The sequence below is a fragment of the Osmerus eperlanus genome, chromosome 14 (assembly GCF_963692335.1).
Source record: "Osmerus eperlanus chromosome 14, fOsmEpe2.1, whole genome shotgun sequence".
Classification (NCBI taxonomy): domain Eukaryota; kingdom Metazoa; phylum Chordata; class Actinopteri; order Osmeriformes; family Osmeridae; genus Osmerus; species Osmerus eperlanus.
The window spans coordinates 10,182,483-10,207,956 of NC_085031.1; the positions used below are offsets into that span (position 1 = coordinate 10,182,483).

General features: G+C 41.0%; 4 protein-coding genes across 7 annotated transcripts; 1 reads left to right on the forward strand and 3 right to left on the reverse strand.

The window, feature by feature from the left end:
• Positions 1 to 1,466: 1,466 nt before the first annotated feature.
• On the reverse strand, positions 1,467 to 10,337 carry si:dkey-162b23.4 (sodium/hydrogen exchanger 9B2). Of its 3 annotated transcripts, none has more exons than XM_062477331.1 (14): positions 10,190 to 10,324; positions 8,777 to 8,823; positions 8,173 to 8,407; positions 7,197 to 7,401; positions 6,522 to 6,692; positions 5,889 to 6,031; positions 5,639 to 5,766; positions 5,236 to 5,411; positions 4,669 to 4,775; positions 4,197 to 4,346; positions 3,825 to 3,933; positions 3,471 to 3,607; positions 3,130 to 3,313; positions 1,467 to 2,586 (listed from the first exon to the last, which is right to left on the reverse strand). In XM_062477331.1, the coding sequence occupies exons 3-14, from the start codon at positions 8,281 to 8,283 to the stop codon at positions 2,525 to 2,527; spliced, it is 1,683 nt and encodes a 560-aa protein (XP_062333315.1). In that variant the 5' UTR covers positions 8,284 to 8,407; positions 8,777 to 8,823; positions 10,190 to 10,324; the 3' UTR covers positions 1,467 to 2,524. The 3 variants fall into 3 exon arrangements, with proteins under 3 accessions (XP_062333315.1, XP_062333317.1, XP_062333316.1); XM_062477333.1 differs by lacking the exon at positions 10,190 to 10,324 and adding an exon at positions 9,622 to 9,801; XM_062477332.1 differs by lacking the exon at positions 8,777 to 8,823 and having other exon boundaries at positions 10,190 to 10,337.
• LOC134033268 (N-acyl-aromatic-L-amino acid amidohydrolase (carboxylate-forming) B-like) lies at positions 8,430 to 22,725 on the forward strand. Of its 2 annotated transcripts, none has more exons than XM_062477366.1 (7): positions 8,430 to 8,574; positions 20,074 to 20,293; positions 20,542 to 20,737; positions 20,960 to 21,053; positions 21,726 to 21,833; positions 21,919 to 22,031; positions 22,168 to 22,725. In XM_062477366.1, the coding sequence occupies exons 2-7, from the start codon at positions 20,133 to 20,135 to the stop codon at positions 22,363 to 22,365; spliced, it is 870 nt and encodes a 289-aa protein (XP_062333350.1). In that variant the 5' UTR covers positions 8,430 to 8,574; positions 20,074 to 20,132; the 3' UTR covers positions 22,366 to 22,725. The 2 variants fall into 2 exon arrangements, with proteins under 2 accessions (XP_062333350.1, XP_062333349.1); XM_062477365.1 differs by lacking the exon at positions 8,430 to 8,574 and adding an exon at positions 18,823 to 18,934 and having other exon boundaries at positions 20,067 to 20,293.
• Positions 10,416 to 17,276, reverse strand: bdh2 (3-hydroxybutyrate dehydrogenase, type 2). The gene is made up of 9 exons (XM_062477379.1): positions 17,179 to 17,276; positions 14,704 to 14,783; positions 14,351 to 14,429; positions 12,583 to 12,679; positions 12,248 to 12,356; positions 11,760 to 11,820; positions 11,460 to 11,573; positions 11,128 to 11,279; positions 10,416 to 10,705 (listed from the first exon to the last, which is right to left on the reverse strand). Exons 2-9 carry the CDS (start codon positions 14,773 to 14,775, stop codon positions 10,652 to 10,654), a joined length of 738 nt encoding a protein of 245 aa, XP_062333363.1. The 5' UTR covers positions 14,776 to 14,783; positions 17,179 to 17,276; the 3' UTR covers positions 10,416 to 10,651.
• cldnd1b (claudin domain containing 1b) lies at positions 22,509 to 25,208 on the reverse strand. The gene is made up of 5 exons (XM_062477374.1): positions 25,165 to 25,208; positions 24,337 to 24,869; positions 24,086 to 24,193; positions 23,848 to 23,985; positions 22,509 to 23,734 (listed from the first exon to the last, which is right to left on the reverse strand). Exons 2-5 carry the CDS (start codon positions 24,620 to 24,622, stop codon positions 23,514 to 23,516), a joined length of 753 nt encoding a protein of 250 aa, XP_062333358.1. The 5' UTR covers positions 24,623 to 24,869; positions 25,165 to 25,208; the 3' UTR covers positions 22,509 to 23,513.
• Positions 25,209 to 25,474: the final 266 nt, after the last annotated feature.

Genomic DNA, 25,474 nt, shown 5'->3' on the forward strand with positions numbered 1-25,474 from the left:
GAGAGAAAATAACAGAGGGCCTAGAACTGAACCCTGTGGTACTCCGTATTTTACAGTGGAGCTCCTGGATGAGCAGCCATCATAGTGGACATATTGTGATCTATCGGATAGATACGATCTAAACCACTGAAGTGATGTACCAGAAATCCCAACATAGTTCTCCATATGTTCCAAGAGAATCTCATGATCCACCGTGTCAAAAGCTGCACTTTTGGAGATAAATGGCAAATTTGAAATTGTCCTGTAGTTGCTAAGACAACCTGGATCCAGGTTTGGTTTTTTAAGAAGGGGCTTAATAATAGCTTGTTTGAAATCGTTGGGGACTTGGCCAATTACAATAGATTCATTAATAATACTAAGCATGGGTGGTCCAATAAGGAGAAGTTCCCTACAGAGTTTGGCAGGGAGAGGATCGAGAAGGCAGCTAGTGGGTTTCGAGGAGTCTATCAGCTCGATGAACGCTTCCATAGAAATAGGGTTAAAGTGAGTGAGAGCCTCAACATGCAGCATGCTTGGTATAGGGGAAAGTTCAGTGTTGATGGCCACTCCTCCAGGACTAGTCTGTAGTTTGTCCCTTATTGCATACATTTTTTGGTCAAAGAAATCTAAGAAATCATTGGGAGAGAAATCTGAACTAACACAGAGTGTACTTTTCTTAGTGAGATTTGCAACAGTGTCAAATAGGAACTTAGTGTTGTGTTTGTTCTTACTAATCAACCTAGAGAAATAATCTGATCTGGACCTAATGAGGACTTGCTTGTACTCCATTAGGCTGTCCTTCCAGGCCAGGCGGAAAACCTCCAATTTAGTGGTACGCCACTTATGTTCTAGTTTTCTAGTGAGCCTCTTAAGAGTGTGGGTTTCCTCTGAATACCATGGAGCCAGTTTCTTGTCCTTTCTTTTCCTTGGTTTGAGAGGGGCAACAGAGTCTAGGGATAGCTGAAGAACCAAATTCAGATCCCTCGTTTTAGTATTTAATGATTTATTTGGGACGTCAAGGACTTCTAGTGCAGCGGGTAGAAGAGGTGATGCTTCATTCAGGGGGGAATATTCATCAGGTTTTAACCAGGTTTTGGTGAGTCCAATCAATTTTAGAACTCAAAAACACCTAAATATGTAGTTAACTGTACTTATTTGTTGTCAAACTGAGCATTACAATCATACCAATTAATTCTTACATTTATATAAGGAAGCCATATGATTTGGTTTAAATACCACATCCCGAAGATATAGATTTTGGTTCAACGGTAAAGCCTAACTGTGCCCATTGACTTTTGTAATATAAGAATAAAATATCAAAGTAAATTCCCCGTTATATGTAATGTTTTGCTAAGCAGGTAAAACACCTACCAACATATGTCTTTTGAGGAGGGTTTACTTTTATTCTGGAGACTAAGCTGTTAGAATTTACTTTGTTCAGGTTGCAAATGGAAGCATTCATATTAATGTGCCATATATGAACAGGGACACACCAGTACATTTATGATTGATTTATTGCTATTTATTGCAAATTTTAAATTTGAAAACAATTATATATCTCATCTTACTGCTGGAGATACAGAAGGACCCTTTAATAAGAGGTAATATATAAAACATCTCTAAATTCACAATACATTCTTTAAGTTATCAAAATAACATGGCCATAAAAACACTAAAATGTAAACTAAAATATATCTTCATGGTTGGTTTTACACTATTGACCTTTATTTAAATTTTGGATTAAATTTAACAGTATTCTAAATGTCCAATTTTCACTATCGAATGACAATCTTTAATCTACATGAGCATGGCTTTAAAAAATATATATAAATCAGGATGTCTCCAACCAACTAAAACCATCCCCTATTTATCATCTTGTCTTCATATTATCTTTTACAGCTAATACAACACACTAATAAATACACACACAACAGAAAACATCAGATGTTTTAACATTTTGTGCTTAAATCCTTAGGACTAAGCATACTTGACAGCATTCATGAGGTGTACAATTTAGAACTGTACAGCGAGTTACAGTTGTGGCCATTTCAAGTATTGAAAGGTTTTACACAAGAACATAGAGGTATAAAAAGGTTTGGTAAACCCGGGATAGACACCTCATATCTCAAAACATATGCTTACATGTTTTTTTCAAAACAATGTAAATATACTCTGAAACAATATTGTCCATTATACTGCACGTGCAATATGCTTGTATCCTGAGTACTGCACTCATGCTCAATGCTTGGATGTCAAGTATCGGCTTTGTTGTGTGCATGAATAAAACTATGCGGAGGCTATGAATAAAGACATGATTCATTTGTTCAGGCTATCAGCCAGGACTGACTGAAAATATTTTGAAAAAGGAACCAAGGACAGTCACGGATGTTTCAGAGGAGAAGCCCCCGCTAACTGAGGGGGAAGGAGGAGGCACCCGGAGCTCGGCTTCCATGATTGGTTCATGTATTCGGTATACAGGAAGTCTTGGTAGAAACAAGGTACTACCCAGGCATGCCAGGGGGTCAGGGGCTAGCCCAGCTGGAGGTCAGAGGGTACTCTCATAGGTGATAGGGCTCTCCGTGTCGCCGTGGCACTCCCCAACCTTGCCTAGAGATCCAGAAGAAACGGGGAAGAAAGGACAACTGTAGCCTAAACATCAAGGGTGGCAAGAAGGATAGGAAAGAGTAATTTCAGTGCTCTCAGTTAAATAAGTTTAATTATTGCTGTATCGTATGGACTACTATTTCATGACACAACATACATTGATTGAGGTAGAAAGCTGAACTAACTGTTCCCCTTTAGCCTAGAGATGAAAAAGATTCCATTGTACAGTGGTGTACTATTGGAATAAAACATGCAATATGAGATGCAGTAAACAAAGGCAACATACAGCACAATGCAAATTCTCACATCCCCGCTTTCTATAAAGGAATTCAAAGAGATTAGATAAAGGGAATCTGTTTTTCATATTGGTCCTCTGTTCCATGTGGCTATACAGTAGGCCTAGATTCTAGAAGCTGTGGTGGGCGGGTAGATATACCATTAGCAAATGTATCACAGGTGACTATTGTTTTGTGTCACGTAAGAATGGGCGTAAATGTTCGAGTGTGTGTGTCTTTGTGCATGCGTCTATGCATACGTGTTCCTCACCCCAGGAAGGATTCCTTGGTTTCTGGAGCAGCAGTGGCCCACTGAGGCCGATGATCAGGGCCCCTATGGGTGCAGTGAGGAGAATGGAGAGCACCGCCACGGTCAGCACATCCATGCCGTATTTCTGCAGCAGCTGGTCATCCTTGGTACGAGCCATGTCCAGAGCAGTGGAGCCAATTGCTGCCTGGGAAAATGGAGAGACCGTTGACGGGGTTACGGTCTATTCCAATTCATAATAAAACCAACTGGCCGAACATCTTGGTGTTTTTTTCCATAGCCTATTTGTCAAGTTTGTCATTTTTCTGGTAATAGGTGGACTGGACAGTTTAACATGGGCTTGCCTGTACGGTGGCTTTGGGGAGCCAGGCCAGGGAGATGAAAAGCTTCTCCTTGAAACTGAAGCCGGAACACAGAACGCAGACGAAAGTGAAGAGCACGCGTACCAGAAGAGCAATAGCCAGAGAGGCTATGCCCAGGCCTGAACACACAGGGACAGGAAGTGGACAACAAACACATACTCCAACGTGAGAGAGGGGAGGAGGGATGAGTCATTCACAATGTGTGTATTTGTATGCATTCACATGATGAACAATTTGTATACAAAAGAAATACAAGGTCAAAATACAGTAATTTACTGCAGTTATCATAACTTCTATCACTTTAGATTTGCCTTGACAGTGTAAAATGCTTCTCACCAACAGTGTGACCATCCAGCTTGCTGAGTCTTATCTCTGCCCCTATTAGACCAAAGAGCAATGGCTGGAACACATCCCAGGCCCTGCCCACTACTTCCTCCACAGGGACCTATACACACAGAGACACACCTTAAGAATTTGTTCCTAACGTTATATTAACAAAAGCTGAGAAGAGTTGAGAAAACTGCACATAATTGTAAACAACAATATCCAACAGACCCCCAATGTAACCAGACACTGTGACTTCATTGACCCCCACTGTCTCAAGCAGTGATAAAACAGAAAAATTACTTTCTTCACACACAGCAAATGTATAATTGGATGCCTTGTGAGTGAAGAAATGTGCGTTTGTATGAGTGTTTTGAAGCCTACCTTGGCCTTGCTCCAGCCCAGACCGGCCAGGAATGAGAGCACCAGAGTACACAGGCCTCCAGAGCCAGGGAGGCCTGCTACATTGCTGCCAAACACAGCAAACACAGCCAGGCCTAGCACCAGGAACGACCGCTTCATCACGATGTGTTTCTGCCACACAAAAAACATGCTGAAAAACATGACATGAGCTCTGATGGAGATTGTGGTGATGAACAAGCCTCTTTATCCATTGCTTTCAAAACTGGTTCTACTAAATACTTTCTGATAAGGACATTAAATTTGTAAACTGCGGTGTTGGTTCAACAGAAATTTCAAGAGGATACGGTGCAGATTAAAAAGTATAATATTAATACAATTATACAAAACAACTATTTTAAAAAGGTTTCGGTCTTCGGCCAAGTGTAGCCAGAATTTCTGTTTTGGTGCATCACTAATATAGACCCTATTCTCCATCCCTGGTGATAGACTGTACCTGGTCTGGGCTGGGGAAATAGCGGATCAGACCCCCAAGCAGACCTCCGACCAGCAGACCTCCTGCCACCTCTAGTGCCCCTCTCCCCGCGTTGTACCACGTGGAGCCTTGACAGGGAACAAACAACATGATACACCACAAGATGTCAACATCAAACATTATTTTAAAAGCAGGTCTGTGTGTACTCATTTACACTTATTGCAAGAACCTGGATCTAAAGTATTAAGTAAAATCTTGTTTTTGTTACATTTGTTTTTGTATTTTTGGACCATTTAAAACAAAGACATCATATCATATATGTGATGTTAATCACTGTGAATATGTGTTTTATGAGTGAAGAGAATATTGGCTGTTATGGTCATGGTAACATGTATCTATGTTAAATGTATTTATGTCAGAAGGCTAGGAGAGGTCACTGATAACAGTCTGCTGGTTCCACCTACTGGAAGTGCACATCAACACAGATAAATACCTCTCCAATTTTTTTAGTCTGAGGTTTAAGTTGGAAAGTATCGACTCTCGTGTTTTTCCCTCTAAACTCTACATGCACACATACACACATGCTACCTGTGGCAAAGGCTACACCCAGGCAGGTGGTGAAGCCGGTTATGGCTAGGATATCATCAAAGCTGCCAGCAGCCATCAGCAGGGTGGGGATGCCCTGCTCAACGCCGTAGCCGTCCTTCTGCAGAATCAACATAGAGGGGACAATAACAGCAGGGGACACTGCCCCCAGAACGAAGCTGCGGGGTCAGGGGAGGACAACAAAGAGAGAGGGGACATGAGAGGGCATATGGTTAATTTAATAATAACCACATTCAAGTCATTCACTTCTAAACTGTCATGAGTGTGGGCATCATTCTCAAGAAGAAACTAAAGGAGTTTTGAAAGAACACAAGAGGGAAAAAAAGCTGGGTAACAAGAAAAAGAACAAAAGGAGAGATAAAGAGGAATGGCGTATGGAGTTTACCCAAGGATGAAGCCCCAAACCCACGGTAGGCCCATGAGAAAGTGAGAGACCACAGCAACAGTGCAGGCCTCAATCACACAGGGTCCCACTCCCAACCGCATGCAAACTGCTTTCAGCTTCCTCAATGCCTGAGAATACACACATGCACACTCACAATTAAAGGGAAGTTGAATAAACCAACAGAAACAATTTACACAATTGATAATTGAGAAAGAGGCAGGAAGTGAAACCACCCCTTTGTTTGACATACTGAGCCATCCAATCCCAGGCCTGCTCTGCTCAGGATGACAGCAAGGGCTATGTTTCTCAGGGAAGCAGACCACCTGAAGTCAATGTAAACTGCATCATTCACCACAGGGATGTTACGCAACAGGAAGCCCATCAACAGCATGCCTGCAGAGCACAAGCAAAATAAAGACTATACTTAAAACAATATGTATGACGCATTAAAGCAACACAGATATCAGTTCTCTACAACACTTAAAAAAAGTAATAATTCTCACATTGAGACGGAAAAAGAAAACATGATCTCACCGCTGATAAAACATTCCTACAATGAAATAGTAAATAAAAAGGAGGTTTAAAATCCCCCTAAGACAGATCCAAAGGAATATAACTGTCTGACTCAATACAGTCTTTGTTAAGGCTCCCTGGGTCTTTTGCCTTTTCAAGTTTCAGTTCAATAACTTGCTGTTTTTACTGCAAGATAAGAAGGGGCTCATATTCGAGTGTGCTGAATATTATTTCTAGGGTGTTGAATTTATATGCCCCATATACTTTACAATGTCAGCAGGGTTGCCGTAGCACTGTCCTGTCACCGGTGTGTTGTCTGTACCCTATGAAACCAGAAGTTATATGTACTGTATATACACATACAGCTTACCAAGGAGTGGGGGAAAGGGTGGCAGTTTGGGCAGGCGTACGAGGGCCACTAGTTTTCCCCCGGTGACTGCACAGATAAAAAGCACAGTGATGCCGAACAGGTTCCCCCCTGGGAGACACTCCTTCTCTGTGATAGACCACACCGCTGCAAAGAGTACTGCAGCCAACAGCACTGAGGAAGGGAGGACGAAGGATGAGTCAGCATTAACAGCAAAACACAAATATAGAAAAAACTGCCACCACAGATATTTAAATGACTTAGCATTATTTAATCATGTCAAAGCATGGAAACAGCATCGACAGCTGGAAAATCCATGCAGGTATTCTACTTGCATTATAAATGTTTCACTAATGAGGAGAGTTATTGGTTGAGTTGTCAAAAACTGATACAATTTGACGACTACAGAGTACTTGGAGCTACATTACAGCACCTCTAACCTTGTTTAGCACATTATAAATACCAACCCGTGAACCCATGGTAATGTCTCCAATGTAACACGATTACAGTAACAAACTGCCACTAAGGTACAACCACATGTGGCAATACAGAAATTAAATAGATCAAAGGTAATTCACAATCTTTTCAGTTCTTATTTATTTACAGAGCATAATTGAAAAGGGACTGCAGTTTCCATGCAGTGGAAGCCCTAGTTTGCTCCAGGTGTCTTTCACCCACCTTTAGTCACAAGTGAGGCCCACAGGCCTCTGGGCGGGCAGGGGCATATCCTGCACAGCAGGGGGCAGCAGACCACAGGCGGGTCGGTGTTGGTGCTGGCGTCCACCACAGGGTTGTGAGGGATGAAATAGGTGGTCTCCTCTGTGACGTTAGGGCTGGAACAACGCCGGACCACCACCTGGATCTGGTTCACACTCAGATGTTGCTAGACGGACGGGGCGGACGGACGGGGACAAGGGTCAAAATCGAATCGTGTGATGGTCGTTGTTTCTTTTTTGAACCTTCAAGATGACTGGGAACTTTACTTAAGTAAATATTGTTACATTACAGATCAAATATAAAAACATAACATGGAAACATAATTCAAGTCATTATGTAGACTTGTTGAGTGCTTTTATTAACAAACTAATTGTAAGTGATTAAATATTTTTTATTCTGTAAAGTTGAGATACGAGTTGACTGATCTTGATAGCACACTACTTAATGGAGTGACTCTAGAAAACACTGATAAAAGGTTATAAGAGTGGCATTGTTGCCTGTATTTTTGTTCCACCGCTGTGGGACGATACTCCCTTTTGGTACACTTAACACAGGCTACCTTTCTTTTAATGCATTGAACGTAGTCATAATAAGATGATGAGGAAAAAATTTAGACTAAAAAAATGCTACATATTGGAACACAACCATTCTTTCTGACCTCATTTGGCTAGGGTTATGGAATATTTAAGGAAAGGAATCTGTAAACTCTCCCAAATGAATCTATTAACACATTAGGTTCCAAATGTTGGGGATTCCACAGTCAAAGGATCACATTATATTACACAGTGTTCTGACCTCGAACTATCTGGCTGATAGTCATGGCATATTAGTTATACCATGTGTAAAACCTCTTCACAGTTCTATTAGGAATATCACTGCGATAATGACTTCGTTATGATATTACAGCAAAAATATGTTTGCGTTTGAAAGACAATACCTCTGTATGATTGGCTGCAGGAGCAGCGGGTATGTCCGAGATGGGGCTGGGTACTCGGCTGTGTGCCGGGCTGGGCACGGGTGTAGGTGGTTTAGGCTGAGCTTCCTCCATGGCATGTAAAATGATTTTACCCTCGTTCTAGTAACACTGCAAACCCGGTGGATGGGTGGGGTTGGCCATTGGTGGGCGGGTCTTTCTGCTCTGAATGACCTCTTGCTCTCATTCACAACTGTACCTGTTGAAAAAGGAAAAATACATTAAGTAAATATGCCCATGAACTGCACCTGAACCAACCAACCCTCAAGGAATACAAGGAAAAACTTGCAAGAAAACTCAAGGGAAGAAGAAACAATTCAGTGAGGGATCCCTCCTCCAGAGACGGGTCGGTGACACAGATAGGTGCTCATCATAGGCTGAACACAGTGACGCATCAAGAATAGAGTTTTTTTTGCTAATGGCTTACGAATCAATGTGTCAATATGGCAGTTTGGGGAGCGGTCAGCTACAGAGCTGGGAAGCAAATGATCAGCACAACACACAATTTTGAGTGAACACACAAGGTGGCCAGGTAGATTACTACGGCAACATACTCTGTGAAACTAACCTGCTCGCTGGCAGGTTTTCTTCAACTAACCCTGAGTTTCTCCTCCTCTTGAGGGTGATGTAGGGTGACAAAACAGTGAAACTGTTACAGACAATACTCTCTTCAGCAGGAGAAGCTTTAGATTTACCCGTTGATCTACATTCTAACCTTACCTACGGTCATAAGCTTTGGGTAATGACCGAATACCGTATACCTGCATTTTCACATGGATACTTTTACGGTGGTTTTGTTCATAGGAAATTCTATCATAAAACAATATCAGTAGAGAGTGAACGCTACATATTTCTACACCTCACACTTTTTCTGAAGAATTTAAGTATAATTAGAATGTTTGAAAAATATGGGAATCAAAAAAAAAATATGTAGACCATGCTTTGATACAGAATTCCAATTAATCAAGATAAGAGGTTACAATTTCAGTTGTATGTGTAAGATTACATTTTCTGTTGTGTAAGTGGATACATTTTCAATCATATGTGAGGTTACATTTTCATTTGCATGTGTGGTATGTATGAGAGGTTTGCACTAATGAGTATGAGACAGTTACAGTTGTCATTGTGTGAAGCTACATTTGCACTTGCAAAGAGTTCAGCAGTGAATGTGAGTGTTTCAGTAGTGTTTGTGAGAGGCATGAAGGTGTTCAAAGCAGTGTATAAGAGGTGAGTTTGAATTTTGGTCCACATGGCCCCTCATAGTCAGACATGCCTTAACACTAGCAGAACTACATTATAAAAATGTAGCCGTAGCACTGTCATGGCACAGGTGAAATATGAACACTACCAGGAAATGTAGTGTGAAAGTCAAAGTCACTGGACATAAACAGAATTGTTTTGAACAGGAGCTACCTAGCAACAGACGTTGGTTAATCCACCTTTGAAGAGACCACACACTAATCAACGGTAGCATTACAGCGAGACCATATGGCACCTATTGACAGGCAGTTGAGCTAGCTAACTTCAGCTGCTAATACTCATGTGGTCTTCTCAAGGTTTCCTTTTGTTCTGACGTTTCTCCTTTTCTTTGGGGAGTTAGGGATGTTTGGGAGCGGTTATGTGGGCATCTGTGTGATTGAAGCCCTCTGTGACATTTACCAGTGAAGAGGGATACAGTAGCCTATAACTAAATCATGTTTGAGCAAGCTAGGCTACCTTTCGAGAACACTTAAATACACACTATGAATTGGTGAATTGGCTATAGTTGTATTAGTCCATTTTACAACAAACTGTTTGGTACAGTATGAACCATTAAGAAATTAAGAATTCAGACACCAAATTACTGTACAGCTATCTCTAGCTACTACTGTACAGTAGTAGGTTTTCTAGCTCTAACTATATCGAAATCCATCATACTAGAAATCACTGAGCAACGTGTTATGCTTTTGATATTATTTCCACGAAAAAGAAAACTACTCACCAACATCTCAATAACTGTCATGCTTCCACTTGAACTAGCTGCCTCCGTATGCCAACGAACGGATTTCACAGATGGAGACAAACAGGAACGAGAGGATTAGCGATGCCTAGCTGACAGCCGCACTAGTTGCAGCTAACGGGGAGGCGTAGAGCTGTGTACTTCGAGGGGGTGGGCTAGTCAGTTCAATTCATCACTGACTTCATTTTAATAACTCGAAAAACCGAAATACCTCTACGTTTCTTTATTTAATTCAGATACATACACAATTACAGGCTCAAAAGTACAGCGAATAACATTAATTTGATGCATTACTATATTAAAAACCGTTGTGAAATTGTGAGGCAACAATGGTCTTTAATTGCAAATTAAGGCCCCACTGCTCAATGAGCAAAAAAAAAAATAGGCCTAGGCTTTGATTTGAACAGTACACAGTTATGCTGTTATGTTCCCACTGCAGGGTCTTCAGAGACTCCATCCTCCATCGATTATGTGTTCTGTCCCAGTTACATAGGCAGACTGGAAAATAAAATGGACAGTCAAATCTGACATAACTAGTAAGCCATTAAACACAACTGTGCATTACCTACTAATGCATTGCAACACATACAAGTCATACACCCAACATGCAGATACTCTCAACAGCCTCGAACCTTGTTTAGCCTATATTTTGTAATATGATTCAGAAACTGAGACTCACATTGTCAGTAGCAAGGGGGGGGGGGGGGGGGGGGGGGTGGTACCTGAAGTTCAGCACTAGTTCCTAGTGCCAAAGCCTTAGCCTCACTAAGTAAGTAGACCCAGGTCACATACAGAATGCATCGGTGCTTTCCTGACCCAATGGTAACTTCAAATCTGGCAAACCGCTTTTAGCCAGTTTGTTACTGTAAAAATGAGCACAAGCCATACCAGGGCTTGCCCTTCCCCTCCCATCTCCTTACCTCATCTGAGGCCAGGTAGACGCACAGGTGAGCCACCTCCTCAGCTGTGCACATTCTACCCATCTTTTGTCTTGCCATAAAGTCCTTGAAGGCCTGTTCTGGATCTGGTTGAGCCTGAATTCTCGCTCTCAGAGATGGCGTGTCAACAGTCCCTTTGGGGTACAGAGGTGAGCTGAGCATCATGAACAATAGCTGGTGATGTGAATTACTCAGTAAAATGTGTACAAGGAGCTATGGGGTGGTAAAATAGAAAAATGTAGACCTGTAATTATTTTTACAGTGTTAAATTAATACTTGCTGTGAGTCAAAGTCAAACACAGTGAAATGCTTACCAGGACAGACACAGTTACAGCGAACGCCTTGCTCAAGAAAATCTGCCGCTACAGATTTAGTGAGTCCAATAATTGCAGCCTTGGAGGTGCTATATACACAACGGTTCACCACACCTGGGGAAAAGGTTGACATGTACACACAGGTTTTATTTAAGTAATTACATTGTCAGGGCTTAGAGGATCAGCTTAAGTGTGCATGGACTTCTGAGGCCCTTGTCCTTGTTTGCACATTAACTGATGACTGTGGTAAAAGGCATATCAAACATCAGGGGGTGTACTTTTACACCTAACACAGCTAACCTTTTATACTGGATGCCACTGACGCCATGTTTATGATGTTCCCAGACTTCCTTTCCAGCATCTAGATTATAAATTATAAACCGTTATAAGGGAGTTATAAGGGACTAATCGATTAAACATGAAATACTTTCGACAGATTGATTCAAAAGAAAGCAAATAAGCATCAGCTAAGTCACTCAACACAAGGGAAGATGGAAAAAATAGACTACTTATTTGTACAAAAAACTAATCGCCTTCCATTAGGCATCTTGGTCAGTTTATGGTTAAAGCAGGATTAGCATTTGGTAGTTAGTATCCTGGGCTCAAAGTAATACAGCTAATCCATACAAGCAGACACAAAAAAAAGAACAAAAAAAAGAATCATGTCAGCAACATGTCAGGCAGTTATCTGTTTCACACAAAGGATTAAGGGAATGCTAGAGGGGACATATGTCTCCTCTAATCCCCAAACTGGTGGTGGAAGAAGGGGGACAAGGATTCGGGGTCACCTTGGGCAGGAAGGCCTTGATCATAAGGTACATGCTGCGAACATTAACGTCCATAGTGAAATCCCAGTCTGCCTCCTCTGTGTTCAAGATGGAGCCGTGATGCACGTACCTAGGAGAGCAACATGTTTGTAAATATAGAGGACATTTAATTATTAACAATTGATTATTACCTACACCGACCTGCCTGTCGTCTTATTATTATTTTCATTAAGTATAGCTAGCTCTTGAAAGATGTTGAACTTTTATTTTCATACATAATAATGCATAATATATTGATACAAAACTTCAATTTTGAGTGAAGAGCTCCTTTGACTTATAGGGTCTAAATCATCTACCCGGCAACATTAAACAGAACATCGACATGGTCGTGGTCCTTGGCAAGAGCTTCGACTTGGTCTTTCTTTGTCACATCCACCACCTTGATCTTGATTCCTACGAGAAAGGAAGATAATGGCAGCCAATTTATAATATGCCAGCTACTTATTTTACTGATTGACAAAAAAGACCAACTGGTAGTTAACAAGAAATTATGTTCAGATGTGAGCTATTTGCTACATTTGGTGCCCCTTGACCTCTTGCAGCCAACCACCATTCTAACACAGAGCTAGATGGACTGCATTTAGATGGTCATCTAGATGGACAGCTAGATGAAACAATGACACAAAACAAGGCCCAACCAACCATGAGAGAAAACAAAAATACTTTGCTTATAGCAGTGCAAGTACTGCAAGGCGGGAACAAATGGCCACGTGAAGCGATTTGGGTCTATAGATTAATAGGATTAGTATGTGTGTGTGTGAGGAGAGTAGCATGCGATGAAGGAATAGCACTCCACAGCCCCATTCATCTTCTGCTTGTGAATATTTACTCAATATATAAAAGCACCCCTGGTGATAGTTGACTCAAAGGGGCAAATCCTTTCTGATTTTAAAGTGGTATTACTTAGAATACAGTTGCTTACACATTACAATCACTGAAAGTGACATGTGATTGCACTAAGAGAATGTGTATGTGGCAAAGAAAAAATATATGTGTAAAAGGTACTAACGGCATTCAGTGATGTTTCAGTGGAGATTGTAACTATACTGAATCAACGATTTTGCCCATGTGTTGTTCAGTTGTTAAAGAGGAGAAATCCTGAACATTGTGGCCTGTATTTGTATTTACTGCCAGTAGATGGTAGCCTGGCTCTGCCCTCCTACGTACTTCCGCTCAATTTTGATGTTGCGGTACGTAAGTCAGATGTCTCCGGTTAACTTTCTACCTGTCCAATCAGCGAACAGAGGGAGTGGCTGAGAACGATGAAGTTGATGTTGTGCGCTAGTTTGTGTTGTAGTTCCGTAATGGCGGCGGAGAAAGATGCGAGCGAAGCCATTCGGTCCGTTGTGGCAACGCTGCCGAATATCCAGAAGTTAAAGCCGGAGCAAGAACAATCTTTGATCCCCACGGGGTTCGTTTGATTTTCCAGCTAGTGATGGAGAGCCGGCTCTTGTAGGTGAACGTCGGGAGCTGGCTCGCATATCTGAAGAGCTGACTCTATTTTTAATAGATTAATATAGCCTATAAAAATGAAATGATTATGAAATAATGAATTTTAATTGTATTTAAAATAATTGACTACTTCAAAGAACAACAAAAAATACTTGTAGGCTTGAATAATATTCGTTCACAAGTAATAATTACAGGTTTTGTTATTTTGACTTTTTTGTACTTTATTTACAGTTAAGTGAAGTGTAATTGTTTGCCGCGATAATTAAATGCTAGTGTGAAATGACCATTTTGAATCATACAAATTGTCATGATGCATTATTTTAATCCAGGAATTTCTTTTAAAATAGTATCTTCTGGTTTACATGCAGGCCTACATGAGAATATGATAAATGTTTGCAGTGGACATACTTAAGCCAGGGAATTGGCTTAAATATGCCCCCCCCCCCTCGTTGAAATGAACGAATGACTCGAAAAAAGATTTGTTCATTTTACTGAACGACATTCAAAGAACCGAGTCAGTAAAATGATCCGAACTTCCCATCACTAGTACGAGTGTCTGGTTAGGACCAGGCTAAGTAGATGGTACTAGTAAACACAAAATCCAGAATGTACCTGGATATCCATCAAGCTCCCTCAGTTTCTCTCCATTAATATCAGTCGCTGTGACCTGAGCCCCCTCTTTGGCAAAAGCCTACAATGGGAGAAAATATAATTGCTTGTTGAATGTCATAAATGTGCGCTTTTCATTTCTTTACAAATATGTAGGCCCAGGTGTTTTGGGGTGAAGGCAAGCCGGGTGTTCCAGTTTGTGGGACCATAAAGTGAATCTTGAATCTTAGGCCCAACCAATACATTTCTTGAAGAGGTTAATATTTTACTGATTAGTCACTCACACATTCACTCTCACCTAATGACTCAATCAAGCTCAATCACTAAGGTGAAGTATGGGTGTGGAGTAATATTACTATTGCTGCAGCTTGTCCGATCCCCTGAGCTGCAGCAGAAAGTACGATCACTTTCCCATTGAGACGACCCATGGTTCAGCCTTCGATAGCAAAAATAAAACTGAGAATTACTCATTTTAACATTTTAATACTTAAAACACAATAGCAGGAGTGCAGTGAGGAGAGAATGCTCCGTTTTACAACATTGCTATTCTAGCTATTCCATTAGCTGAAACTGCCATAATTGATTGACATTATAACATTGGCTATTCTCAAACTCCAACAATGATTCCTTGGTCAAAAATAGAAATGCGTGAAATCTCCTGGCCGGGGACTGTGCCAAGATACAGACTGTGGTGGCTGGTCATAGATTAATCATTCAAAAGACAGGCCACTGTGTGCACTATGCAAATAATGCACCCGTCTCTACCAGAAATGACAATTGGACAGTCTCTCGCTCGCTCTAAATATAACGGTGCGTGTCCACTCCAGCGTTTTTTAACGCTCTGCACCGCTCGCCTTCCCACAGTATACCACGCTAGGGGGCGTGTTAGACAAGTTAATACAGAGTTGTAGTTCTCTAAGGTCACTGTTGTAGTCATGGCCAAGCGTGCAGACTTGGGTTCATGTACTCACAATGTCAATCAAAATACCACTTTTACACAACATTAATACTGATTTTTACTAGTGCAAGATTACAGTAGATTACATGTTACGCTACCGGTCACTCAACCAGTCATTTGTAGGCTGGGCTAGCAAGCTACTAGTAGCAGTGGCACAGAACAGTCACGTAATGTGACCAGACTGAATTTAAAAGTATAAAAACATACTAGGGACACTGACAACGTCGGCAACCCTGCACCATGCATTATTAGTTTAATGTAATCTTTAAATTCAGGCTTGTCGCATTAGGTACATTTGTTCTGAACAGAACTGGGTGTGCAGACACATACGATAAGTTTCTCCTCCATCTTGAAATTGTAAACCCTAGAAATGTCACCCGATACAGTATGAATCAGTCGATTCAAATGTTTACCATGAGCAACAGTTGCTACGTTACAAGAAACAAGAAACCAATCCGATTGGCCAACGCTAGCGTTTTCACGCTCCTCGTTTACATAAAGTTGAGAAAATCCAACTTGCAACGCTCCCAGAGCCCGTTTAAGGAGAGCCTGGCCACTCCCTATTAAGCCCAATTGTACCGAATGTTGTTGCAGTTACACAAGAGTTCCCCTGGGAGTGATCGCGGTCGAGTGCAGAATGAATGGGAGTCTATGGAGCTAAACGGCTAAATTTGTCTATTTCACCTGATTGTCGTTGGGAAATCTCAGATTTGATTGTAGTTTTTACATGTTCAACATGGATTACAGGTCGAAAGTTGAATGAACGAGTACTTATGTCCTTTCTATTTCTTACAAGGTAAGTCGTTGTTGCCCATAACACGCTAGCATTCTGCTAACGAATGCTGATTGGTTAGTGAAGGACTGACTACGACCAGAGATCCCGCTTGATGGCATCCGAAGCAGAACCAGAATGTCAGAGCATTAGCAACATTAGCAACAACATTAGCAAACCAAAACTCTTTCTAGCATGTGTATTGACAGGGAGAGCCTAACCTGTCAGCTGTGTGGTCGATGCCTCGAGAGAAAAGTGGAAGTAACCACTTGCCCGTCAAGCAGTATCTCAGGCCGTACAATGTGTATGACGTCAATGACGTTTTAAAAGGCTTTTTAGAACAGAAAGGCGACTTTAAAAAAATCTATCACCCAGCGGTGTGTAGTTTTTTTTGCCTCCCCTTTCGAATTCAGAATTAAAATTACTAGACAAAAAATTATATCCTGAGAAAAGTGGATTTTGAGGGGTATAAGCTCCATAGAACTCCATTCATTCTGCACTCGACCGTTAGCGCCCTCAGATGGAACTAGAGTGGAACTGCAACCAGTTCAGAACCCGGAAGTTTCCCGAGAGTGGCAGTTCCATAGATATTTATATATCTATGCAGTTCTATCTAGGCAGTTCTCTCTATATTAGACATTCTCTGACGCTCCGCTCCGCTCCGTTCGCCTTCCCACAATGCCATACGCGAGCGTCAACGCCCGATTTCATTGAAAATGAATTGGAAGCCTCCGCTCCGCTGTAGTGGACACGCACCGTAAATGGGGGAGACTGCCGGAACTTCCGGGAAACTTGAGATGTCTGACAAATCAACCCAATATATTTACCTATTGTAATTATCATTGACTACAGCCTGCTTATTTAAAGTGCACTTAAACTATATTTGTGCATAGTCTACGATTATTATATATTGTCTATCACTTAAGAGTTTGCCCATTTTTTATTTGCAGCAGTGGTTGGTTGTTTAGGAACTCAGGTGGCACCACTACACGCTTACATGCACGCGCGCTCTGTTCCTTAACCTTGCGGACAACTGTTCGATTTGTAATCTACGGCAATATTTATTTAAATGATAAAAAATTACGAATTTATAGAACTTACCTTCAAGTTCACACTGCAAAACCAGCACACACGTACTGAGTCAGGAGTTAAGTCACATGTGTATCGTGAGCAACGCAAGGCATTGTGGGATTTTAGGACAGGGAAGGGTGCGTCCCAATACCAATGGTACCATACTTAATGGTATTGCCAGAAGTATGTAGTATGGCAAAAATAACAGGATGTCGCACTGCATTAGGTTGCATTTTGCAGCATGCAAAGCAGCACGCTCTTGTGGCTATTCTGACCACATAGACTTATTATTATAGACCAAGCATCAAAGATGAAATGAGTGCCTTTGGTTTCTATTTATTTATTTATTTTAAACAGAACATGGACATTGCCAAGGGGACACAATCTTTATAGAACATTTCAAATAGATGCAATAATTTAACAGCCTAAGTATGTTTTGAAACGTTTTCAAACTCTTTAGAAGTTACTGGAGCCGCCATTTGTTTTCGTAATTTTCAATCCATATTGACAAACGCAAGATAGGGCCGTAACATTGTTTCATACGTTTTGGAACCCAAACCTACAGTCAAGTTTTTCCTGTCATTTGAGGCTGTTTACAAACCATAACCATAACACATAAAAAACGTTTTTTTTAATCATCACACATAGGACCTCTCCAGTATTGAGCATCAGAAAAAGTATCCCTTTTGGACCCCATTTTTGAGATGGCATTTGCACCACTAATAAGGTGTCTTTAGAAAATGCAGATTGTAGGTCCATCTATTTAATATTTCAATAATATAATTTAGATGGAAGGGTGTACATTTACATAACCCCACCCACCAAGAAAGTTTCAATGGAAATACAAGGTAGATTACGGGAACAGTGCTGGAAAATACGCTTGGCTATAGTAATAAAATATTTACAGTGAAATAGTTATTGTTCTGATGTTCAGTCTTTGCCAGATAAGTATGTCCTATCTCCAGGAGAGGGCAATGCAAGTCAGTAAGACCTTAAACGTAGTATACGTCCATTGATGTGCGTCTTTGACTGATCCCCCAGGAGGATTACTAGTCTAATTAAAGCTTCCTTCTTCAGAAGAAGAGGAAAGGCAAGAGAGAGAATTGCACAGAATGAAGATAAAGAAGGTAGAGATGAAGAGAGCTTTGATAAACATAAGAAAGAAGTCATTAGAGATACAATATGATTTAGCCCTTACTGTACGGGTCTGTGTAAGAATGAGCCTATTGAATGCAGAGATATATCAAACTTATAGTGGGCGCCATAGTAAAAAGAAGCATTGTTATTTCTAGAAACTCTCTTCCACTCCCTTTTAATTTCTTCCTAATTTTCTTTTACTCTCACTCTTACCCCACCCTTTTTCTCTGTCTATCTCTCTACCTCCCTGTTTCTCTTCCCTTCTCTGACTTGACTCAGCACTTATTGCTGCAGTGGATGAAAAACAGAACATTTTACTGAGAGGAAAATGAAGGGGGGGAGTTTATAAGTCAGCTGATTAGTAAACATGAATAGTTACATGTATGTCTACATGTGTGTGCTGTGTATGTATGGGTGAGAGTGTGTATGTTTTTATATACAGTATGTCTGGAATATCATCTTGGAGCTGCTATTCTTTTAAGACTAAATGACAGAGCAGTTCAACTCATGCAGGGCCATTCTGGAGTAAAGTTCCACTAAGTTTAAAGGTCATTGAAAGCTCACAGATAACTAGGTCAGACGAGTAAAGACATATCACAGAGAAGCAAAGGAGCCAGTTTATAGGGCATATTCTTAACCAAACCATACGGTAAGACAGAACTGTAGACTACTCTACAGTTCTTGTTATGCTTAGTCTGTCTCCAACAACTAAAGTAAGACGTTTTTTAGGAATGTTACATGTACTGTAAGAAGGCATATGTTTTATTGAGTGCCTGTCAGTCTTTGCTAGTTTGAATAGGTTTGATTGCTAGTTAGAATATGTCAGTGTTAGTCAGTATTCTGTGTCAGTTTTTTGAATTTACTTGCATGTTTTTATTTTCAGAGAATAATCTATCAAATTGCCTCTGTAATAACCATAAAAATAGAATTGTATACATGTTACAGGGCGGGCGCAATCAAACGTTTTAGACACAATATGGCATTAGACACCATATTAATCTACTTATTAATTGACTAGCTAATAACTCCAAGACTGTATTGTATTTATAATTAAACATTTAAGAGACTGCAGGACTTTAGATGTGAGAAGACTGTGTTTCAATCTTTATAACACCAAGAAGTGCCACGTAAAAAAAAAATAATAATACAGAGAATGCAGTTTAGAATGTGCCTGTGATACAGCAAACTGAAAAACTGTGACAAAAATCATGAAAGATCTTAACTAAAGTACACTTGAGTCAGAACTTAGATCAGTAAATACAGAAACGTGCACGAAAGAGTGTTAAAACAAGTATATTGGTTCAACCGAACAATAGTTGGAGGTTCTTCTGGAAAGCAATAACCCATCCAAAGTTAAAAGGACCATGTGGGGCTGAATTGACCCCTGGTGTCTATAAAAACGGTATTTCAATCCAGATATTCTTGACAGGGAACATTGTATAAAAGGTATCTTCCTACTAAGAACATTGACATGGTGATACCATCACGCCAAGCAAAACCCTTTTTATTTCAATTAGACAAGATTAAATTGCAGTGCAGAATGAGCAAGAGCAGGAGAAAACAGAGCAAACCCTAGTGAGGCATTAACTGGCATAAACTAGACAGTGTAATGAGTGATAGTGAATAGTTTTCATAGGCCTCTGATGATCTCTAACCCATAAAGTCTAGCTATTTAAGCCATCCGTGAGCAGTCGACTATTGAACAGTATCCACTGAACTGTGACACAACTTTTGTTGATATAGCAACGGTTAAAAAATCACACCAAACTTACTTTCACCAGATGGAACAGGTCTCTCTCCCTCCATTGTCCCGGGTCGCTGTCTGTGGTGGTACCCATGGCAACGAGATGTCAGGAGTGTATGTGGTGAGGGAGATGCAGAGGCAGAAGGTTGAGAAGGTGGGATCAGCTTCAGTTACCACAGTGATATCCAATCCGCGAGCTGTGGAGGTCTGCAGGAGATACACAGATACAGATCTCAATCGTTGTTTCACTGATGATATACTCAGGTAAAGAAAGCAGTAAAAATCAAAAAGAAAATAAAACAGAAAAACAGGTCTGTTGTTCTGTGATTATTTGGTATTCCTTTCTTTTTCCGATGTCTCACTCTATTTATCTCTGTCTTCCTCCTTTCAGAGCAGCCAGTCCAGTCTACTCCCTCTAGAAGGCACACCATAAGACTCTCACAAAACATGCCAACACTACTCTTTCTCTCCTTTCCCTGTCCCTCTTCCACATCTGTTCCTTTTCTCCCAAGCTCCCTGGTGACAGATGCCAGCCCATATGAAGTGGGTCGAGCCCAAGAGCTGAACATCCAGCTGGGGCCCAAGGGGAGTGCGGAGGCTGTGGACTTGCTTTGTGACCTGCACAACACCACGTCCAACATGGGCCTCTGTATCATCTCCTACTCCTTCTCTGACTGGGTCTGCCTCCACATCTACAAGCACATCCAGGTGAGCTGAATCTGCACAAAGGTAAATCATAAACTTTAGTGTGTATAAATCATCTGTAGATTAGATTGGACTCCAATGCATTAATATCCAATACAATTGATTACAATCCATTACAGGGATTAAAAGGGGACAATTCAAACGGTCTGTGGTTCAGACAAACTGTTGTCTGAACAGGCTTATTCAGATTCATACAAGACATGTGCCTTTTTTATCTGTTCTCAGAAGAAGATAACTTCTATGCCTGTGAGGTTAATCTTGCTGGATATACCCCTTTCTGAGGCTTACTCCCAGGAATCTCTGGGAAAGCATGGCATAGGTACGTGTGTCAGTGTGTATGTGAGAGAGATACATACTGATAAAGTATAAGTGGGTTTAATGCACTTTATTTGGATAGGATTGTGCTTGTGTGGATGTCCAGGGACATGCACATTTCATTATGCTCATGGAGTTTCTATTTACAATTCCATTACAACTGCCATGCATATTTCTCAAAGTATACTGATGAATAAAGTGTTTTGTCCGTCTCTTCACTAACGGAGTGACTAAATTCGGTTGAGATCTGGAAGTATTATCAATCTGCAGATAGGGAGAGAAAACCAGACCTTTGACAATAAATGACAACACAACACCAGGCTTAGGTCTCAATTATGTTTCTCTCAGCTTTGAATGCCGGAGGACCATTTTTTTTATAGGGCACAAGAAAGTAAACACAGAGGCTGTAATGGTGTTACAACAGTCACAAAGAAAGAGATTCACAGCTCCCAGTCCATGACCACTCTCAGGGCAGAGATCATAGTTTGAGCTCTCCCCGTAGTCATCACAAGGGACGTTTACCCAGTAGTTTTTCCTGACCCTGGACATCTATCAGCCTGACAAATAGACACAATCAACTCTTATTAATAGCAAACGCTTAGTTTCGATTAGTGAACATAAGTACACCGGAAATTCAATTTATTCCACAATACATTTCTAATTTCTCTTACTGCAGCAATTGAGGTTGGTCCACAGCCACATGGGGTGGTCAGAGCTGATATCTACAACGCGATGAAAGAGGCAGTTGATCAGACACTAGACTGGGTCAAAGATTTCAACTCAGGTACTTGAGCTACAACTCCTAGATAACACACTGTAATTTTCTGTAAGAAACACTATATTATATCTTCCCATCTTATCTCACCCAGGAAGTGTCTTTGAAGGGGGTAAATTGGAGGTGTTCACTTTCATGAGTGTGGTTGACTACCCAAGACACCCTGAGACAAATCAAATCATGGCAGCTATCCACCCCCAACTACAGGTACTGTACATGAAAATTCATAATCTAAATTTGCCCCAAATGTGTTGTACTAATAAGGGCCGCCTATATTTACCAAAAGTAAAGGTTTTTTTTTTTTTTATTGTATTCAGTTTTATTATACAATTGCTCTTTCTAGGACAGAGACTTCTGTCTTCTCCAGAAGGGGGACCCAATTTTTCTGTCGTTTTCGGGAGAAACGGTGCATTATGAAGGGGAAGAGCCACTCTACCCATTCTTTGTGAATGAAAGAGCATACTACGAGAAGAATATTGCCTTTCGCCTAGCACAGAAGAAAATGATAACTATTCCATGCTTGCAAGTGAATAAAGATTGAGGAATATTTCCTTGTCTAATGTAATTTCAGTCTCAATGTAATGGTTATTTCTTATCTCAGATATTTCTACTCTGTAAACAAATGTGAAGTTAAATGGACACTTGCAGACACATTAACTGTACTTGTATTTTTTATGTTGTTCAGTTGTTCAGACTTAATCCTTAAAACGGTTTAGTTCTTGCTGAATCATCAAGTCAAGCAGCCTCAATTCATTTATTGAAAATGTATTCATACACACACAAATACACTGTGTGCTTTAGGCTGTACTATATATAAAACACTTATAAAATCCACAATTCACACCACAGTAAACTGTATTGTTGAGTGAGGTATCCTTTTCCCAAGCTAACATGGGGGTTATTGCAGTCTGAAAAAAATAAGATAAGAAGATAGCTGGAGTGGTATTAAATGAGCAAGGATGGTTTACATTTAAATAAACATCCATAATCATAAGTGACAATAATTTTGAGGGAGTGGTTACATTCCGGTAAGTGACATTCGATCAGCATATACCACGAAAATGTATGAAACCGATTATTATCTGATCAGATCATAGATAAAAGTAGGTTAAATAGTCTCTAGAAGGTTCAATAATTTACAGAAATAAAACAAAAAACATTTGGGAACATCCACATAATGGCTGAAGTAACCTAATCATGCATACATTCAGCAAGCTACTGTAAATAGTTTAGGAGTGATGGCAACAGATAAAGGCAAGAAATGTATGCATTTAATTTCACAATTATTTTTCTTGAATCGAAGTGTACAGAAAAAATAAAACTAAGTAGAAAACATCAATTCTAAAGAAACCATTATTCATAATGGGTGTGGGTATAGGTTTGGTGAGAGAAACGTCCAATATAAAACTGTTTTTGTGGATTATGCCCAATTTAAGGTTGTACTGGCAAAAGGTAGGATTCAGCACGGTTGTGCTTTTAGGTGGAATATGGGATTTTAAACCCTATTTTCATTCAGGTGAGTATTAGATGAAGTGGTTCTTAGTTTCACTCCATAAGGTCTGTATTTAGGATTGCCATGACAACCTACTTGGCTATGCTACTAGTTGTGGTTATTGTAGTTCATTTGACATTGCCCCTTGATGTTTTCCTGTAGGCAGTGACCTTGTGGGTAATGAATTTCTTGATCCTCTATGCCACCCTGTAGGCGGTCATACGGGTGTAGGTCTGTCGGTGGCTCCTTGCAGCCCACAGGAACAAGGCAGCAGACATCATCTGTAGTGGAGAGGAGATGAGGGCCAGGTAGAGGGACCAGCCTAGTGAGCCATCCACACCCTTGGGCAGGTCTGAGGCCCTGTGGAGCAGGTCCATCCCAGCCAGGAAACAGCACACAGTCCCTAGCGAACACAGTCCTGTAGGGGGAAGGATAGGGAAGGATCTTTAGCAGTTATCCTATTCCATTTCATACTAAATGTACAGAAATTGGAAGCTAGCAGAGCAGTGACAGACTGTACACTCCTCTCACCTGCCAGTAGGTGGAGTACTCCCACTCCCAGGGTGGGGGTGAGGCTGCGGCACAGGCAGGCGCACACCCCGATCAGCCCGCTGAGGAAGACCAGGGCCAGGGACACAAGGGGCAGTAGGAACTGACATCTCCACAGGTCTGCTCCCACAGAGAATAAACACATTGGATTATACAAACATCTCAGATTAAGTCAGTGGGTGTATGAGAGCGAAGGTAAAAGTGAGGGAATGGTTCTCACAGGTCCTCAAAAGGTCTTCTCCACTGTTATGGTTCCCTGGTTCCTTATACTTGGGATCAAACTGTTGTGGCAGAGTGAAGCTCACACACTGGGTAACCATTGTGGGATCTAAGGGAGAAAAAAAAAGGGATAAAATCATAAGTCATATATTTGCGACTGAATGTGATACTATATATGAGCAGAGATGTGTAGCCTATGAGTGTGTGTTTGTGTGCGTGTGTCCATGAGCCAGGACATAGTCTCATCCTCACCAGGCTCTTTGAACCAGTGTGACTGTCCAGGCACCAAGATACATCTCCACCACAGTCCCAGAATCCCATTCAGCTGGAAAAGGGTGTCACTGTAGGCCCTCTCATCAAACTCGTCATGGATGAACTCTTCCTGGAGCTCTGAGATGTTGCTAGCTTCATTTTTCGTAGGCAGACTGTGATACTGGTACCAGTGCTGGGTTCCGATAGCGACAGATAAATAGACTGTAGCTAGAAGGCTCAGAACTGTCCCAATGACCAGGGCTGTCGCATAGCGGTTATCTACCATGGTTTACGGTAGACCGAGAGTTTGCTGTACAGTAAGTGGGTATGGGCGGGATTATGTGTGATGTCTTGGTTTAAGTCTTGATTGTCTACTTTTTTCTTCAGCTGTGTTATAGAATCCCTACTGCCAAGAGTCGTTTTTGGTTGTATTCATCTTCATGCTTCGACCAAGCAAAGCTCCAACAGGACCTTTTCGGTTGGATTGTGCCTAATCCGTGTTCGTTAACAGAATGAAAGTGGTTCTCCTCTCACTGAATCACGACCAGGTACAGTTGATGTACAATAGATAACGTTAGACGGAAGTACATTCAGTGTAATCAACGTTATATCGTAGGCTAGCTAGTCAGTATGTAGACTAGAGCTTGAAAGCTAGCTAGATCTAGCGAGTAAATTAGCCCAAACAATACCAAGGCTATTGCAACTATTAACAATGTTGTCATTTATATTGTAGCTAGTCACACAGACATGTTAATGGATAAGGTCAATACAGAACCACAACAAATTAATATAGTTTTAGCTGTGGTAATAGCTGTATTTCGTACTCACACGGAGTCCCTTTCCGGCTGATCGAGTGTGTGTACTTCTAGCAGTACTAGCAGAGCCTGTTTAAGGAGAGCCTTGCCACTCCCTATTAAGCCCCATTGTACCGAATTTGGCTGCAGTTCCACCAGAGTTCCACTGAGGGTGATCGCGAGCGAGTGCATGTTGAATGGGAGTCTATGGAGCTAAACGGCTAAATTTGTATCTTTCGCCTGATTGTCGTTGAAAAATCTCCGATTTGATTGTAGTTTTTGCATGTTCAACATGGATTATAGGTCGAAAGTTATCCTTTCGATTTCTTACAGGGTGAGTCGTT

Coding starts and splice junctions, on each gene's coding strand:
- si:dkey-162b23.4 (XM_062477332.1), bottom strand. CDS start 8,283: ATGGAGGAAGCTCAGCCTAAACCACCTACACCCGTGCCCAGCCCGGCA. Junction 5,767..5,888: donor GCCTGGGATTGGATGGCTCA/GTATGTCAAACA, acceptor GTGTATTCTCAG/GCATTGAGGAAGCTGAAAGC. Junction 3,314..3,470: donor TCCCCAAAGCCACCGTACAG/GCAAGCCCATGT, acceptor CCATTTTCCCAG/GCAGCAATTGGCTCCACTGC.
- bdh2 (XM_062477379.1), bottom strand. CDS start 14,775: ATGGGTCGTCTCAATGGGAAAGTGATCGTACTTTCTGCTGCAGCTCAG. Junction 14,430..14,703: donor TCGGACAAGCTGCAGCAATA/GTAATATTACTC, acceptor CTCCCATTGTAG/GCTTTTGCCAAAGAGGGGGC. Junction 11,280..11,459: donor CTGTAACTGTGTCTGTCCTG/GTAAGCATTTCA, acceptor TGTACCCCAAAG/GGACTGTTGACACGCCATCT.
- LOC134033268 (XM_062477365.1), top strand. CDS start 20,067: ATGGAACAGGTCTCTCTCCCTCCATTGTCCCGGGTCGCTGTCTGTGGT. Junction 21,834..21,918: donor GGTCAAAGATTTCAACTCAG/GTACTTGAGCTA, acceptor TATCTCACCCAG/GAAGTGTCTTTGAAGGGGGT. Junction 22,032..22,167: donor CTATCCACCCCCAACTACAG/GTACTGTACATG, acceptor TGCTCTTTCTAG/GACAGAGACTTCTGTCTTCT.
- cldnd1b (XM_062477374.1), bottom strand. CDS start 24,622: ATGGTAGATAACCGCTATGCGACAGCCCTGGTCATTGGGACAGTTCTG. Junction 24,194..24,336: donor ACACTGGTTCAAAGAGCCTG/GTGAGGATGAGA, acceptor TTTCTCCCTTAG/ATCCCACAATGGTTACCCAG. Junction 23,735..23,847: donor AGTACTCCACCTACTGGCAG/GTGAGAGGAGTG, acceptor TTCCCCCTACAG/GACTGTGTTCGCTAGGGACT.